This window comes from Sapajus apella, unplaced genomic scaffold, assembly GCF_009761245.1.
Source record: "Sapajus apella isolate SASKATOON/1434 unplaced genomic scaffold, GSC_monkey_1.0 scaffold57, whole genome shotgun sequence".
NCBI classification, from domain to species: domain Eukaryota; kingdom Metazoa; phylum Chordata; class Mammalia; order Primates; family Cebidae; genus Sapajus; species Sapajus apella.
Window position 1 is genome coordinate 517496 of NW_022436997.1, and position 14901 is coordinate 532396.

The 14901-nt window shown below is 40.7% G+C and overlaps 1 protein-coding gene across 1 annotated transcript in view; it reads right to left on the reverse strand.

The window, feature by feature from the left end:
- RNF165 (ring finger protein 165) overlaps positions 1-14901 on the reverse strand; it is a 127695-nt gene that overhangs the window by 8664 nt on the left and 104130 nt on the right. The window contains exons 4-6 of the mRNA XM_032245239.1: positions 6521-6650; positions 3859-3963; positions 3458-3553 (exon numbers count right to left, since the gene is read on the reverse strand). Of these exons, the coding sequence (XP_032101130.1) occupies positions 3458-3553; positions 3859-3963; positions 6521-6650 (331 nt within the window). The remainder of the gene's footprint in view (positions 1-3457; positions 3554-3858; positions 3964-6520; positions 6651-14901) is intronic.

Genomic DNA, 14901 nt, shown 5'->3' on the forward strand with positions numbered 1-14901 from the left:
ATTATTTTTTCCATCATTATTCATTATTTTCCTTTTATAGTTAATAATTTTAGCTTAATATTACCTTTTTTCTGTCTAATCTGTATTTCTTTAAACTACTCTTCCTTTTAAAATCTTATCCAATTTCCTATTTTTGTTTTCTCTTCATTACCTATATAACTTTTATTTTAATTTTAACTTTTTTCCAGCATTTATTTAATATTTATTTTCCCTTATCTTCTCTTCTTTTTTTTTTTTTTTTTTTTTGAGATGGCCTCACACTCTTGCCCAGGCTGGAGTGCAGTGGTATGATTATGGCTCACCACAAGCTTGACCTCCCAGACTAAGGTGGCTGAGGTGGGGACTACAGGTGCACAGCACCATGTCCAGCTCATTTGTCTTTTTATTGTAGAGACAGAATCTCCTTATGATGGCCAGGCTGGTCTCAAACACCTGGGCTCAATCCATCCTCCTGCCATGGCCTCCCAAAGTACATGAGCCACTGCACCCAGCCCCCTTTTAACTTTGATGTTATTGATGTTTATTTTATATGTTGCTTTCATACCTCTTCCTAGTTCTTATTCTTTGCATATTCTTCTATTCTGACTTGATATTTTCTATATTTTTATTCTTACATCATTATTATTTTAAAGTCCATTTTTGATTATACTCTCAATTTAAATGTTTTAAGTTTTTTTTTTCTTTATTGTCTTTTTCAGTTGTGTATAATTTTTAAGGTATTTTTTCCCACATTTTATTTGGGCCCTAATTTTGTCATTTCTTATTTTTAATTCCTTTTGTTCTTTTTTATCATATTTTTATTCCCTTAATTCTTTCTATTCTCCTTTTGACCTGAACCCTTTATCTACTTGATTTAGTCAATTTCCCCTTTTCATTCTTAGTATTGGTTCTCTTGACAATTTCCTTGTAACTGTTGAAGTGACAGCAGGTGAGGTGTGCATCCTCAGTAGGAGTAAACACCCCCGGTCCAGGACACAGGTGCTGCTCCTGGACTCTTGAATACACCACTCATTTTTTTCTATGTTCTTCTCCCATAGCTTAAAACTCTCTCTCTCCAGAGGATGATCATTTTCCCCATGCAGATGACACCCTTAATTATTGAAATGCTGCCATTTCCTCTATTAGCACACCAGCCAAAGTCTGACACATCATAGGCACTCAGTAACTGTGATTGAAATCATTTATGAATAAATCCAATGCCTCAAGAGGAGCTGCCTATACTGATTCACTGTCTTTGACATTGGCACCACCAGCACATGGGCTAGGGGAAAGCATCAAGGTAGCAGCAGCTCACCATTCCTTAGGTACCAGGCACTATGCCGAGCTGTTCAAGTGCATCATCCCTTTGTGTCCCTGCAGCACCTCGTATGGTAGCTACTAATGAGATCACTCCCATTTCACATTTTAAAAGGGGGAGGTGGACAGGGAGAGGCCAGAAAAGCCAAGCAACTTATCCAAAGTAACGGTGCTATAAGGAATAGAACCGAGAGTCAAAAACTGGCTCTAACTCTAAGAGTGCTCTCGACCACTGCACCCTAGGGTCTCATGAGGGAGTGAAGATGGTCCCTGGCTTGACCATGAGCAGGACAGTCCTGCTGTAAGGTTCTTAACATTTGTCAAGCTTTTAATTTCCCCTGGGAGGTATGAATGTTTTAAAAATGTATTAATATTTATTTATTTTTATAATAAATATTATTTTATAGAGCAGTTCAGTTTACATAAAATTAAGCAAAAACAGATGGGGCATGAGGGCTCATACTTGTAATGCCAACAGTTTTGGATGCCAAGGTGGGCGGACCACTTGAGGTTAGGAGTTCAAGACTAGCCTGGGCAACATGTTGAAACCCCATCTCTACTAAAAATACAAAAATTAGCCAGGTGTGGTGGCACATGCTTGTAATCTCAGCTACTCAGAGGCTGAGGCAGGAGAATTGCTTGCACCCAGGAGGCAGAGGCTGCAGTGAGTCAAGATTGTGCTACTGCACTCCAGCCTGTGTGACAGAGCAAAACTGTCTCAAAAAATAATAATAATAAGCAAAAGTACAGTGTTTTCCCATATACCTATCCTCCCAATACACACAGTTTCTATTATTAACATCTTACATTAGTGTGGTACACTTGTTATGGTCAATGAACCAGTATGAATACACTATTATTAACTGAGGTTCATTAGTTTACATTACGGTTCGGTCTGTGTTGTATCATTCTATCAGTTTTGAAAAATGCATAATGTCATGTGTCCACCATTAGAGTATACACCAAATACTTTCACTGCCCGAGAAGCCCCTGTGCTCCACCCATTCATTCCTCTCTCCCTCCACTGGCAACCACTAACTTTTTTATTGTCTCCATAGTTATGCCTTTTCCAGAATGTTATATATTTGGAAGCATACAGTACACAGCCTTTTTGGGTTAACTTCTTTTGCTTATTCACGGCTCGATAGCTTATTTTCTTCTTTCTTTTTTTGATACGGGGTCTTGCTCTGTTGTCCAGGCTAGAGTGCAGTAGTGCAATCATAGCTCACTGCAACCTTGAACTTCTGGGCTCAAGTAATTCTCTTACCTCAGCTTCCTGAGTAACTAGGACTACAGGTGCATACCACCATGCCAAGCAACTTTTTAAAAATTTTTGTAGCAATGAGGTCTCACTATGTTGCTCACATTGGTCTTGAATTCCTGGCCCGAAGTGATCCCCATCCCTTCCAAAGTGCTGAGATTTGAGCGCTGGGTACAGGTTTGAGTCACTGTACCCAGTCCTTATTTCTTTTTATTGCAGAATAATATTGCATTATCTGGATGTGCCACTGTTTGTTTACCTATGTTTTACCTATTGAAGCACATCTTGGTTGCTTCTAAAATTTTTCCTTTATTTTAATTTTAAAAAAAATTTTAACTCAGATTCCTGGGAATCTTATCCTAGATTCCTAGATCTTAACCCTGGAGATTCTACCTCTACAGAATTAGGGTAAAACCTGCGATTCTGTGGCTTTAAAGTCTCCCAAGGTAATCCTGATGCTCAGTCAGGTTTCAAAATCTCTGCTTGGAAGCCTTTGTTTCCCATTTGTTCACATGTGAGATTAGGCATTGAATTATTTTATAAGGCAAATCTTGGCCTTCTGTGCAGGTATCCCCTTTGTCCATCTTATTTAGAGACAAGTATTTATGTGCCTGACACCTATAAATGTATACACATGTAATATACCCATTGGCAAGTCCACAGGCACACACAAATACCCAGCTCTCCTTCTTCACTAATGAGAGGACTCCCATATTCCCCCTTGGCCACACCTAGCACAGGAAAGTAACATGACCCTGGGAAGTTATCACAGCTTTAGAGCATCTAACCAGAGCAAAGGTTTCTAGATTCTGGACTGCGCCCTTCTGTGGACATAGTCAATTAGACAATCCCCCCTGCCCCATTCCCTGACTATGCAGGCTGGCCTGCTGGCAGACCCACCTTCTTATACTTGTGGGGGAAGGTGAACCTCTCAATGGTGTTCTGTACAGCTCCCCGAGTCACATTACCCAACCTGTCCTCAAGCTGCAGCAGCTCCTGGAAAGAGAAAAATGTGCACATGTGTGCTTAGCATGTATAAATGCACACATGCACACAGGATACAGATTGGGGAGCTGGAAGACATGAGCAGGAAGCATTCACATAGCTATCAGGAAGAACTCATCTGATGCTGAAAGACTGCAATATCTCTACTGTCTCTCCCTTCTTCTCTCTCTTATTCCTAACCCTGAAGCTTCTTGATGCCCATACCCTACTCACCGGCAAAGGTGGGGAGGAAGAAGGGATGATAAACAATAATGGCATTGCCACCAACCCAGTTGGTACCAGATAGAGCAACATACCTCATAGCTCTCCCGTACGGCAGAGGTGTGTCTGCTGGGATTTAGTCCCTGGAGAGCAAGGAAGTGAAGCTGAGGGTAAGGGTAGTTTCTGATTTCATGGACGACCTGTTGGGGAGAAAATGCCTTGAATAGAGCAAGGTTTCAAGGTTTCTCCATGAGCCCAGCATGTAACTCCTTTGCCTGTAAACCACTCAGTACACCCTGAGATGCTGTGGGCAGAAGTCTTGTCTTCCCAGCTCTTATGTCCCTTCCGTTTCACCAAGAACTAAGCTTTGCCTGGACAAGCCCCAGAAAGAATAACAGAATTACTAAAGTGACAACTACCCTTCATGGCAGACACTGTTCTAAGCACTTTGCATGACTAGTTGAATTGTCTCACCTGATCTACAATGTGGGCACTATTATTATCCCATTTTACTGACGGGGTAAATGAAGTACAATGGATTAAGTAATTGGCTCAAGTTATGCAACCAAGGGACAGAACCAGGATTTCAAACCCAGGCAGTTGGGTGGCAGAGTCCATTCCCTTCACCCTTTGTATCAGTCCATTCTCAGGCTGCTACGAAGAAATACCAAAGAATGGGTAATATATAAAGAAAGGAGGTTTAATTGACTCACAGTTCTGCATGATTGGAGAGGCTTCAGGAAACCTACAATCATGGCAGAAAGCACCTCTTCACAGGGCAGCAGGAGAGAGAATGAGTGCCAAGCAAATGGAGAAGTCCCTTATAAAACCATCAGATCTCATGAGAACTCACTCACTATCATGAGAAAAGCATCGGGAAACTGCCCGCCATGATTCAATTATTTCCACCTGATTCTGCCTTTGACACATGGAGACTATTAAAATTCAAGGTGAGATTTGGGCGGGAACACAGAGCCAAATCATATCACCCCTGCTCTCCACTGCCTCCAAGAGCAGCTTGATGATTAAAGGCTTGGGCTAGTGTCGGCACCAAAGTGGGGGCACAAAATTTAAAGGGCCACCAAAAAGCTCAGTAATCAAGATCAATAATTTTTTGTGTGTGATGGAGTTTCACTCTTGCTGCCCAGGCTAGGGTGCAATGGCATGATCTCAGCTCACTGAAACCTCCACCTCCTGGGTTCAAGCGATTCTCCTGCCTCAGCCTCCCAAGTAGCTGGGATTACAGGCATGCACCACCACACCCAGCTAATTTTGTATTTTTAGTAGAGGTGGGGTTTCTCCATGCTGGTCAGGCTGGTCTCGAACTCCTGAGCTCAGGTAATCTGCCCATCTCAGCCTTCCAAAGTGCTGGGGTTACAGGCATGAGCCACCACACCCAGCAAGATCAATAGTATTTTAATGCAGTGTTTTTTAAAGTCAAATAAATGCCAAAAAAAAACCCTCTATGCTGAGCAAAACGTCAATATTTTAAATAAAGACAGAGTCTGACTCTGTTCTTGTATGGCCTACCTCACTTGCCTCTTCCTTACCCTGGCTATGAGTGAGAGAGGAGTTTCCGCCATAGCTCCTCCACTTGCTCACTCTATGTCCCAGGACCAATTATTTAACCTCTCTATTCCTCAGTTTTCCAATCTTTAAAATCAGGATAAATTCTTTATTCTTTGTGGGAGTTGTTGAGAGGATTAAGTGGGATAATTTATATGCTGTGCTTAGAACAGTGCCTGGCATGTAGTAAGTGCTCAACAAATGCTTGCTTCTTTATTCTTAAGAGATGGTGCTTCATACACAAAATATGGACCCTCCAAGCTGACAAGGACTCCCAAAATTACTCATCCAAGATCCTTATTATACAAATAAGGAGACTGAGGAGCTAAATAGTTAATGACAGAGACAAAGGTTGGAAGGTGGAATTATGCTTTAGGGCAGCAAAGTGAGGCTGCCTGGAAATAAGATTTTCAATTAAGCTTTTGCTGCTTTAATGGAATATTTTCATTTGAATTCCATGAAGCTTGCAATGTCAGGAGCCCAAAGGCCCCCAAACCCAGCCAGACCCATGATTCAACACTCTCCAGCCACAAGAAGTCCAGCCCTCTGAAAAAGGCAGAACTGGATCTGCAGGGTAGGCCCAAGAGCTCCCACTAGGGTCTCTTTTGATCCTCATACCAGCCCTGTGAAGTGAGCGAGGCAGGCATCTTCATCTCCATTTCACAGATTAGTGAAACCAAAGCCCAGGGAGGTACTGACCATAGGAAACCAAATGATGCCATATGAGGTCCCAGGTCTACTCTGCCTGATCTTAGTCCTGAACCTTTTACCCACAGACCACACCCTGCCATGCTGCCCCTCTCCACTCCTCCAGTGCCCTCTCCTAGTCCCCTCAGCAGTACCAGCTTCTAGTCCAACAGGTCCTCTTTCATTCCCCATCAAGCCAGAGTGGGAATAGGAGATGGGAAGAGAGGGGAACTGTTGGTCCACAGGGAGCCAGGACTCAAGAAGGCCAGGGAATAGGGGAGTCAGGGTATAGTGGGGGTTGATACACAGGCAAGCTGGGTCATGTGGAAGTCGGGGCACAGTGGAGCCAGGATATAAGGGGGCCAGGTCACACAGGAGTCAGGGCATAGAGGGTCGATACACAGGCGAGCCAGGTCATGTAGGAGCTGGGGCACAGGGGAGCGCAGGCCTCAGACCACCACTGGCACTCAATAGGCACAAGGGAGTCAATTTTCTTTCACTCACCATCTGCGTGGACGAGGAGTTTCTGGGAAAGTGGTGCATTCGAGGAGTCGCTAGGTAATGCTGATAGTGCTGAGGGATGGGCCGCACCTGGAACTGAGCAGGACTCAAGCCAGTGTCCACACTGAGATCCCTGCAGGGAAACAGCCTCAGTGAACCACAGGGTGGTGTGATTTAGCCATCAGGCTACAGAGGGACCTCAGACATCAAGTCCATGGAGTAGAATCAGAGTGACACCCTGCCAGAGCTGAAAGGGACTTTATATCTCCCAGCCTTTCCTCACCCTTTAAAGGGAAGGAAACGGAGACCCAGAGAAGGAAGGGACTCTGCAAGGTCTGAAGGCGCTAGAGGAATCCAGGCTCTATGAAATATCTTTAAACTAGGGGACCAAAGCTCCCTCCCAAGACAAAGTCCATCCCTGAGAGAAATGCTGAAAGAAGAATCTTAATCTAGCAAGCCAGAGGCACCGAGTAAGGGAAAAACAAATTTCAGATAAAAGTGGAGGAGGGAGCCGAGGCTGTATTTTTACCATTTTGAGGAGACAACAGAAGAAAGACCTGTACACCTAGACCGACAGGCTAGACAGCTTATCCTGGACCACTGCATCCCACTCTGAAAAATATAGAAAAACTCATTTTGCTTAAAAACTAATTAATTGATGAATTGCACTGAGGATGAACCAATGGCTAATTTGGAAAAGGGCTAATTTCAGGTCTGGGGAGAAAATGTGCAAGATGAGATGGAAACATCTTGTCATAACTGGAAACAGGAGAGCTATCAAAACACTGCTAGGGTGCTGGCAAAGTGGCTCAGGAGCCATCCTGAAGAGGCTCCCACTGGCCAGAGTTAGGGCCATGTGCAGGCTGGCAAGCGTAACTGCAGTAGAGATGGAAATAAATTAAAATGGTTTAAATCCATGAGAGTGAAATGATGAGAGAAAATTGGTCCCCTTCAAACAATTTCAAAGAACAAACTCTTTCTCTCACCCTCTCCTCCCCCAAGATGGAGTCTCGCCCAGGCTGAAGTGCAGTGGTGCGACCTCGGCTCACTGCAACCTCCACCTTCCTGGTTCAAGTGATTCTCCTGCCTCAGCCTCCCAAGTAGCTAGGACCGACTACAGGCATGCCACACCACGAGATAACTTTTGTATTTTTAGTAGATACAGGGTTTCACCATGTTGGCCAGGCTGGCCTTGAACTCCTGACTTCAAGTGATCTACCCGCCTCTGTGTCACAAAGTGCTGGGATTACAGGCATGAACCACCATGCCCAGCCAATGTATTTACTTTGAAAACTAGTAAATAAATAAAAAGAAGCCATTCTCTTATTACTATATTGCCAGGTAATCAAATATTTGATAAGTGGAAATTTCTCTTTAGAAAAGTTTTTCAGCTAATAAATGAATAAGGGATGATTGAATTTTTGTTGAATTTTTGTCACCATTTTGCATCCCCTAAAGAAATAAAGGATCTAAGCAAAGATCATCAATTGTTGCTAACATCAAAAAGGAGCAACAACCAAACAGTAAGTGCTTTCTGGTGGAAGAATACAGTATCAACTATGAAGTATTTTTGCCAAGAAATGAGAGTTGAACCTGAATCTACTCAACCCTTAATCTTGGTGCCAAGGTACGGAGAATACAAGAAACTGAGGGACATCTGAAGTGACAACACCAGAATGTAGCCAGCAAAATCCAAATAAGGGCAAACTTCAGGGAAAACAGACTGGTTTCTTCAACAAATACATTGGAGGGAAAAAGAAAAAAGATATGGAGGAGCATTAAAGGAATTTATGCTTCTATTGGTGATAGTTTAGCAGGAGTTAGAGTTTACCTTTCCACTTTAAACCACTAGAAAGCCGAACAGAATATATGAAATCTCTGTTTTCAGACATTGTATAACAAGCAATGCAGACTGTTATCCCTAGAAGGACAACACCTGAGATGAGTCCTACAACCTCTCTAGTTTTTTGCATGAAGTCACATTCCAGAGCATGAGCAGGGAGAGAACTAGGCAGAGCATGATGGTCTTAATGAGTTGAAGATTCAGAGATCTTATTTCCAGGAGGCTGAGGTCTCTGAAAGTTGTGGTGCCATGTTTTGGAGAGAAGAGGTAGCTACATAGAAGGAGAGCTCCAGAAATCTGCACAGAGATCCCCTTGAGTCTCTACTGAATACTGAGATATACATACATGGGGTGAAATTTTACCAGGTTGAACAAAGAGCAACCAAGGAATAGTGGGTTCCCAGAGATTAGACAGTGCTGGGAAGGATTCATATTCCAGTCAGTCAGAGCAGAGAGTCCTTGCTTATACAATAGACACCCCAGAAGAGCCTTGTGAGACTTATGTATGAATCTTATTTGGGAAGATCTAGGGATATTCTAGTCCTGCTGGAAGAAGACTTAAAAACGAGCCTCGCCGGGCGCGGTGGCTCAAGCCTGTAATCCCAGCACTTTGGGAGGCCGAGGCGGGTGGATCACGAGGTCAAGAGATCGAGACCATCCTGGTCAACATGGTGAAACCCCGTCTCTACTAAAAATACAAAAAATTAGCTGGGCATGGTGGTGCATGCCTGTAATCCCAGCGACTCAGGAGGCTGAGGCAGGAGAATTTCCTGAACCCGGGAGGCGGAGGTTGCAGTGAGCCGAGATCGCACCATTGCACTCCAGCCTGGGTAACAAGAGCGAAACTCCGTCTCAAAAAAAAAAACGAGCCTCAAAAGGATGAAACTGAACTGCAAGTGCTGCTTACCAGGAGGAGGCCCAATACTCTCTAAATGAATAAAACACTTAACTACTTAACAGTGTATAATTCACAATTATTCATAAATAATGCTCATCATTCAGTACAAAATTACTGGACATGACAAACAAGTGATAATATGTCCCAGAATCAGAGGAAAAATCAATCCATAGAAACAACTATGAAACAGAAATAACAAAATGATGCTAAAATAGCTGTTATAATCATATTCAAATATACAAAAGAAAACATGAACACAGAGAAGAGTAAAACATATAGAAAATTATATATTTTAATGATGCCAGTGGAACTTCTAGAGATGAAAAATGCAATGTCTGAAATAGAAAATTCACTGGGTTAGATTAACAGCAGATTAGATACTACAAAAGAAAAGATTAATGACTTGAAGACATAACAATAAAAATAATCCAAAATGAGCCAGGCACAGTGGCTTATGCCTCTAATCCCAGCATTTTGAAAGGCCAAAGCAGGAGGATCATGCTTTGAGGTCAGCCTGGGCAACATAGTGGGACACCATGTCTACCAAAAAAAAAAAAAAGTTTAAATTATCTGGGTATAGTGGTGTGTCCTGTGGTTCCAGCTACTCAGAAGGCTGAGATGGAAGGATCACTTGAGCCCAGGAAGTTGAGGCTACAATGAGCTGTGATGCCACCACTGCACTTCTGCCTAGGTGACAGAATGAAACCCTGAATAATAATAATAATAACAATAATTTAAAACAAAATACACTGTCAAAAAAAGACTAAACAATTAACAAAGTCTCAGTAAAAATATCAAGCAGTCAGCCATATGGGTAAGTAAAGACCCAAAAAGAGAGAATGGAGAGTAGATGACAGAAAAAAATATTTTAGAGAAAAATATATTTTAGGGGAAAAAAATTGCTGAAATATTTCCAAATTTAATAAAATCTATAAACTCACAGATCCAAAAAGTTTAACAAACATTAAGCAGGATAACACAAAGAAAACCACTCCAATGAACATAATAATCTAATTCCTAAAAAATAGTAAAAAAGACAGGATCTTAAAAATAAGGAAGGAACAAATGATCCATTCGACATAGAAGAACATAGGTAAGAATGATCATAGACTTCCCATCAACAACAAAACAAGCCAGAAGACAAAGGAATGGTATCTTTGAACTGCTGAAGGGAAAAAACTGTAAACTTAGAAGTATATACCTAACAAAAATATGTATTTTAAAAGGACAGTGAAATAAAGATTTTTTTCAAAAAGTTGAGAGAGTGCACTGCCAGGAAATTGTCACTACAAGAAATGTTCTAAAAAGTTCTTCATACTAAAGAAAAATAACACCAGACAGAAACGTAGATCTCTACGAAAAAAAAAAAAAAAGAGTACCAGAAATGATAATTATGTGGGAAATCTAAAAAATATTTTTCCTATTAAAAATTGTCTTTAAAGGTTGACTGCTTAAAGCAGAGATTGGCTTTACTTTCTGTAAAGGATCATAAATAGCAATTATTTGGGGCTTCAAAAGCCATGCAGTCTCTGTCAAAACTACTCAAGTATCCACTGTAGTGCAAAAGCAGCTGTAAATAATAGGTGAACAAATAGATGTGGCAGTGTTCCAATAAAACTTTATTTATAAGAACACAGAGCAGGCTATAATTTGCCAACCACTGGTTTAAAGCAAAAATGATAAAGTATTTTGGTGATTATACATACATAGAGATAAAACCTACAAAAGGAGCAGCAAAGAATGGAAAGGGATAATGGAAGTATACTGTTGTAAGATTTTTGCATTAAACACAAAATGGTATAATTCTATTTTAGGGTATAGTGTGCATATTGTAAACCTAATGAATTCCCAAATTTGAATAAAATAAGATAAAATAAAGTGGTATGCCTCTTAAACCAATATTTCATACTAAAAATTCTCAACTGATCCAAAAGAAGGTATAAAATAGACAAAAAATTTTAAAAAGAAAAAAACAAAATTACAACAACAAAACAGAGAAGAAAGAGAAAACAAAGAGCAAGATGGCAGATTTAATTTTAGTCATGTAAACAATTACATTAAATGCAAATGATCTAAACACCCCAATTAACAGACAGAGATTGTCAACTGCCAAACAGTAGCCAGCTACATGGTGTCCATTCAAGACATAAAGCTGTAAATACCAGGTTAAAAGTAAAAGGAGAAAAGAGATATACCCCATAAGCGCTAACTGGAAGAAAGCTGGAATGGCTGTGTTAATATCAGACAAGGTACACTTTGAACCAAGGGCTATTACCAAGGATAAAGAAGGATACTTCATAATGATAAAGGGGTCAATTCATCTTGAAAAATGATAATCTTTTTAATGTCCTAACACATATATGTATGTCAAAATAACTTAAGCAAAAACTGACAGACCTAAAAGAAAACAAATTCACAGTTAAAGTTGCAGACATCCACTCTCCTCCTTTATAATTCATGGAATAGTTCATGAAAAAATATCAGTAAGAATATAAAATATAAAAGACCTGAACAATACTATCAACCAACTTAATGTAACTGACATTTACAAAATACCCCATCCAATAACAGTAGAATATACACTTTTTAAAAAGACATATATAGCATTTACTAAGATAGAATAAATGCTGGGCCATTAAACAAGTCTCAATGAATTTAAAAGGATTAGAATTACATAGAGTATGTTTTCTGATCACACTGGTATTAAATTAGAAATCAATGGCAAAAAAAATTTCTGCAAAATCCCAATTTTTTGAAAATTAAATAATAAACATCTAAATTACCCAGAGTCAAAAAAGAATTCATAATGCTAGTTAGAAACTTTGTAGGCCTTAAGGAAAAATTCAGTTTTATATGCTTATATTAGAAAAGAGAACCCAAAGTCATAATCTAAGTTTCCGCCTTAAGAAGCTAGAGCCCAAAATAAGCAGAAGGGAGGAAATAACAAAATCAAGATCAGAAATAAGTGAAATAAAAACAATGGGATCAAAGGCTATTTCTAAAGAGCAGTACAAATGATTAAATGTCTATGTAGACTGATCAAGAACAAAAGAGAGAACATACAATTTACTCATACTAGGAATGAAAGAGGGAGCGTTATTACAGATTCCAGATGTTAAAAAGGTAATAAGAAAATATTATGAACAGCCTTATGCCAGTACATCCAATGAAATGAGAAAATTTATTGAAAGACAAATTCCCAAAATCACCAGATGCAGTGGCACACACCTGTAATCCCAGCTATATGGGAGACTGAGGCAGGAAGATCACTTGGGTCTAGGAATTTAAGACCAGCCTGGGGCTGGGAACAGTGGCTCACACCTGTAACCCAGCAGTTTGGGAGGTTGAAGTGAGAGGATTGCTTGAGCCCAGAAGTTCAAGACCAGCCTAGGCAACATGGCTAGACTCTGTCTCTATAAAAATGTGAAAAATAAAAAGTTAGCTGGGCATAGTGGTGCACACCTGTAGTCCCAGCTACTCCGGAGGCTGAAGCAGGAGGATTGCTGGAGCCCAGGAGATCGAGGCTGCAGTGAGCCAATATCGCAGTACTGTACTCCAGCCTTGGTGACAGAGCAAGACCCTGTATCTAAAACTTAATTAATTAAAAATAATAATACCAATCCTACACAACTTATTTCAGAGAGTAGATGAGGAAATACTTCCCAAACCATTCAATGAGGCAAGCAGTGCACTGATACAAAATCAGATGAAGACATTTCGAAGGAAAAAAAAAAAACCTGTAAACCAATATTACTCATGAACAAAGATGTAAAAGTTACTTAACAAAATTTTAGCAATTTGAATCCAGCAATGTATAGATTAAATGAGACTTATGTGACTTATCAACCAATCACAATGTATAAAGCTTATTTGGATCTTGATTGATTAAAAGTACAACAATCAGAAATGTTAATACTGGCTAGATATTTGATTATAGTAAAAATTATTCCTAATTTTCCTTATGTTAGTACTGGTATCAAAGTTAGGATGTGAAAAAAAGAATCATTATCTCTCGGGATATGTAGTGAAATATTTACAGATGAAATAATATGCCTGGATTTGTTTCCAAATATAGCAGTTTCTCCTTCTCTGTGAGGGATATGTTCCAGGACACCCCGTGGCTGCCTGAAACTGCAGATAATGCTGAATCCTATATAGACCATGTTTCTTCCTATACTGTATATTCATACCAATGATAAAGCTTAATTTATAAATTAGGCGCAGTAAGAGGCTAACAACAATAACCAATAACAAAATAGAACAATTTAACAATATACTGCAAAAAACGTTATGTGAATATGCTCGCTTTCTCTCTCTCTGTCTTTCTCTCTCTCTCTTCTCTGTCTCTCTTTCTCGATCTCTCAAAATACTGTAATATTTTCAGACTGCGGTTTACATGGGTAACTGCAACCCTGGAAAGCAAAACCACAGGTAACAGAGACTACTGTAACATCAGGGCTGGGAAAGTGAGAGAATAAAGATGAAGTAAAACTGGCCATGAGGGTCAGACGCTGTGGCTCACATCTGTAATCACAGCACTTTGGGAGGCCAAGGTGGGTGGATCACAAGGTCAAGAAATCGAGACCATCTTGGCCAACATGGTGAAACCCCATCTCCACTAAAAATACAAAAATTAGCTGAGCGTGGTGGCCTAAACTCTAGGAGTTCCTAAACTCTAGGAACCAGTTGGATGCAAACTTAGAAATCCACTAGGCCAGCCCCTCACATTCACAGTAGTAGTCCCAGCTACTCAGGAGGCTGACACAGGTGAATCGTTTGAACCCAGGAGGTGGAGGTTGCAGTGAGCCAAGATTGCGCCATTGCACTCCAGTCTGGAGACAGAGCGAGAATCCATCTCAAAAAAAAAAAAAAAAGGCCATGAGTCAATGTCAAAGCTGGATGATGTTTATGTGTGAATTCACTATACTATTCTCTTATTTTTTTATTATTTGATACTTTATATAATAAAAAAGATTTCTTTATTTAAAAAATTCTCTATTGTGCAAAGGGAACATCCACTAAACTCCAAGTTATAGCTCTATGGGCACCAACTTCAGAAATACCAAACACATGCATGGAAACTTGTGGCATGTATTAGAGAAAATGTGTTGCAGAAAAGTTGTTTCTTGCAGTGTGCTGTGTACAGTGAAGTGGTCCCTGGTAATTAGGACACAGCTTCCCTTTGGAAAAATGCAGCTAAGCACCCTTGAGAGGAATGCTAGGGCCTCAGAAGTTTCAACCTCAGATCCTATGGGGGCGAGAGAGCAAGAGGCACGGGACTCTGAGACTCGCCCTTTTCATCTTGCTGCAAGCAGGCCCTGACCACCAACTTCCTGTATTCCCACTGTGCCTGCTGCCCCTGAGCCTGGATCCCACACAGCCTGGGTTTGGCTACACATTGCCCTGAAATATCCTCTGAAATAGTTCTGAGGGAAAACCCAACAAAGCCATCAGCTTTCAGGGGAGTCTGATCCCTGTTCCCTGGGTTATGTGCATGAGAATATGAACCCTGGAGAGCTGGCAGGAGCTCTCCAAGGTCCCTGGCATCTGGCCCCATCCTCCTCTTTGCACAGCCCAGGTCCAGCTGCTATGGGCGAAAAGGACTGCCAGTCACTCTCACAGGCTCCATGCACACCACAGCCC